Source organism: Condylura cristata, unplaced genomic scaffold, assembly GCF_000260355.1.
Source record: "Condylura cristata isolate star-nosed mole 26May11 unplaced genomic scaffold, ConCri1.0 scaffold00005, whole genome shotgun sequence".
Lineage (NCBI taxonomy): Eukaryota > Metazoa > Chordata > Mammalia > Eulipotyphla > Talpidae > Condylura > Condylura cristata.
The window spans coordinates 66,250,827-66,253,457 of record NW_004567106.1 but is presented as its reverse complement, the minus strand read 5'-3'; the positions used below and the strand labels follow the sequence as shown (position 1 = coordinate 66,253,457).

Sequence of the window (2,631 nt, the reverse complement as noted above, 5' to 3'; positions counted from 1 at the left end):
TAGTCTGCTCTGGGATCTTCTTTTTTCTTGTTCACCCCTTCCCATGAATGACCTCATTTATTCCCGTATATCAGTTTCATGCACTTCTGACTCCAGAATTGATACCAGTGCTGGAAGATCAGATAACTGTCCATTTTCAAGACTAATAAGCCACAGAACCAAAACTATTCCTCACCCTCTCTGCCTTCATCGAATTCATCTTCCCAGCATCTACACAGCCATGGTCCCAATGCTGTTGGTCATGACGGTTCTAAAACGGCTCTTTCTGAAACTAACCTACTGCCTCTGATCCACCCTTCAGTTATCTTCCTCGTTTACATTCTCTTTCACTTCCTAATCTGGCCAAGCCCACTCTTTCAATCACTCAGACCTTTGACCTGATGTCCCATCCATTTGGCAAACCTAAGACAGGATCAATCAAATTATGTTTCTAAACATTGTTCTGAGTGAGAATTGCAAAGCTGTCTGAATTAATGCCACCCTGAGTTCCTGGCCGCTGCTCTGTGCCCCCATCCATCTTGCCAGCTTTTCCCCAACAGCTCCGGCGGGCCTTTTCCAGCCTCCTCCAGCAACCCTCTCCACTCGCTCTTGGTTTTGTGTTACACTTAACGTCACAGCAACACAAAAATAGCTACTGAATGAGGCTTTTCTATGTCTCTGCCTTTTTTTTTAATGATGCAACTCTTTTCTTTTAAGATTTATTTATTTAGGCATATAAGAGCTGGGGGGCAGGCCAGAGGTGTGTGTGTGTATGTGGGGGGGCTGAGAGGTTTCACGGGAGACAGAGCCGGGAACACAATAGGTGAATTCACTGAAATCCACTGCTGAGGGGAGCAGCAGGTGAGACAGGAGAGGTCTGCTGTATCGTGTGGGTCAGTTCCCTGGCCTGGAATCCAACTGAACTCATGCTGCAGTGGTGCTGACAGCTTCCTAGTGCTGAGACAACCCCTTGCACAACCGGGGAGGGCCTCCATGTCTCAGTCTGAAGCTACAAATGTCCTTTCCTCCTGTCTAAATGGAAAAGGTGTTTCCCTTTGTCTGAGCTTTCTTCTCCCAGGTCCTGTTCTCTGCTCTCCTGTGAGTCTCCCTCACTGTTCCCTTTCTTCACAGCCATCTTGTCAGCTTTCCATCTTACGGGCTCTCCTGTAATACACCTGTTTTGGTGATAACTTCCATGCAGTTACTGGGAAGTTACTTTAAATTAGGGGGTTAGGAAAATCCTTGGTATGGACAAGTTAGCACAGAGTTGAATGATAAAAAAGGGACATCTGGGCCCTTCCTGGTGGCACAAGGGGTTAAAGCTCAGCACTATGAAGCTGTCTGCAGCCACCACAGCACGAGTTGATCCCCTACCAGGGAGTGACCCACATGACACAGCAGACCTCTCCTGTCTCCCCGCTGTCCCCCTCAGCAGTGTATATCACTAGGTCTGTGTGTTCTGCTCCCCCCTCTGTCTCTGGTGAATCCTCTCACAGCCCCTCTGGCCTGTACCCCAGTTCTGTATGCACAAATAAACAAACCTTTAAAACAACAACAAAAAGCATGGTGCTGGGCAACAAGGATGACTGACCAATAAATGTCCCGCTGAAATACAGGTATGTAATTTCAAATGTAATTTATTTTCAAAGTTACACTAGACAAGTGAAAGAGACAGATGAAAGAGACAGATGACAGTTCAGTAACCTTTTATTTAATAGGAGAGATGCAAAATATCAGTGTAACACCGTTAATGTCAAGGTGTTGATGAGTCAGTTCACAGCCTTTCAGGCGAGTCTACCCCTTAATCCCTCTGCCACGCCTCCATTTGTTTTCATCCTGAATCCTATTTTTCACCCCAAATCTCAATTTTATTTTATTTATTTATGCATACAGAAGTGGGGTGCAGGCCAGAGGTGCAGGGGCGGTGAGAAGATTCACCAGAGACAGAGTGGGGAGCAGAACAGGCAGACTGATGAGGTACACTGCTGAGGGGAGCAGCGGGCGGGTCAGCAGCGGACTGCCGGGCCATGTGGGTCACCTCCGGGCAAAGCCGCTGCGGCTGTGGCCAGCTTGAGTGCCGTGCTTTAACCTGCTGCGCCACCAGGGAGGGCCCCCAAACCTCAACTTTCTCATCCTAAATCCCAGTTCAGGCTGGGGCCATCTCCACGCTCCATCGAGTGTCTCCCTCCTGGGTCCTCCCCTCAGGCCGCCCAGCCCTGCTCTCTCCACAGGATCCATTTCGCCTTCTTTGAGCCCGTCCCCGCACCCCAGTCCTCTCATTTGCTCGGACGCCGTGACCCCGACTGCACAGGCCAGGCCGGCCCAGCGCCCCTTGAGGGTGCGGGCGCAGAGCAGCGCCCCCTAGCCGGGGCCGCCCACCCCGGGCGCCCCCGCCCGCCCTCCCCCGCGGGTCTCGGCTCGGGCCTGCATCCGTGGACGTGACTGGGAGGAGCCGGCCGCGTCGGGTTCCGCGCTGGGCGGGCGGCGCCGGGAGTATGGCGGAGCCCACCGTGTGCTCCTTCCTCACCAAGGTGCTGTGCGCCCACGGCGGCCGCATGTTCCTGCAGGACCTGCGCGCCAACGTGGAGCTGTCTGAGGCGCGGCTGCGGGACGTGCTGCGCCAGGCGGGGCCCGACCGCTTCCTGCTGCACG

At 52.9% G+C, this 2,631-nt stretch overlaps 1 protein-coding gene across 1 annotated transcript in view; it reads left to right on the top strand.

Moving 5' to 3' along the window:
* The first annotated feature begins 2,444 nt into the window (after positions 1 to 2,444).
* Positions 2,445 to 2,631, top strand: part of ZC3HAV1L (zinc finger CCCH-type, antiviral 1-like) — a 12,875-nt gene continuing 12,688 nt past the window's right edge. The window contains exon 1 of the mRNA XM_004677206.2: positions 2,445 to 2,626. Coding sequence (XP_004677263.1) covers positions 2,475 to 2,626 — 152 coding nt within the window. The 5' untranslated portion in view covers positions 2,445 to 2,474. The remainder of the gene's footprint in view (positions 2,627 to 2,631) is intronic.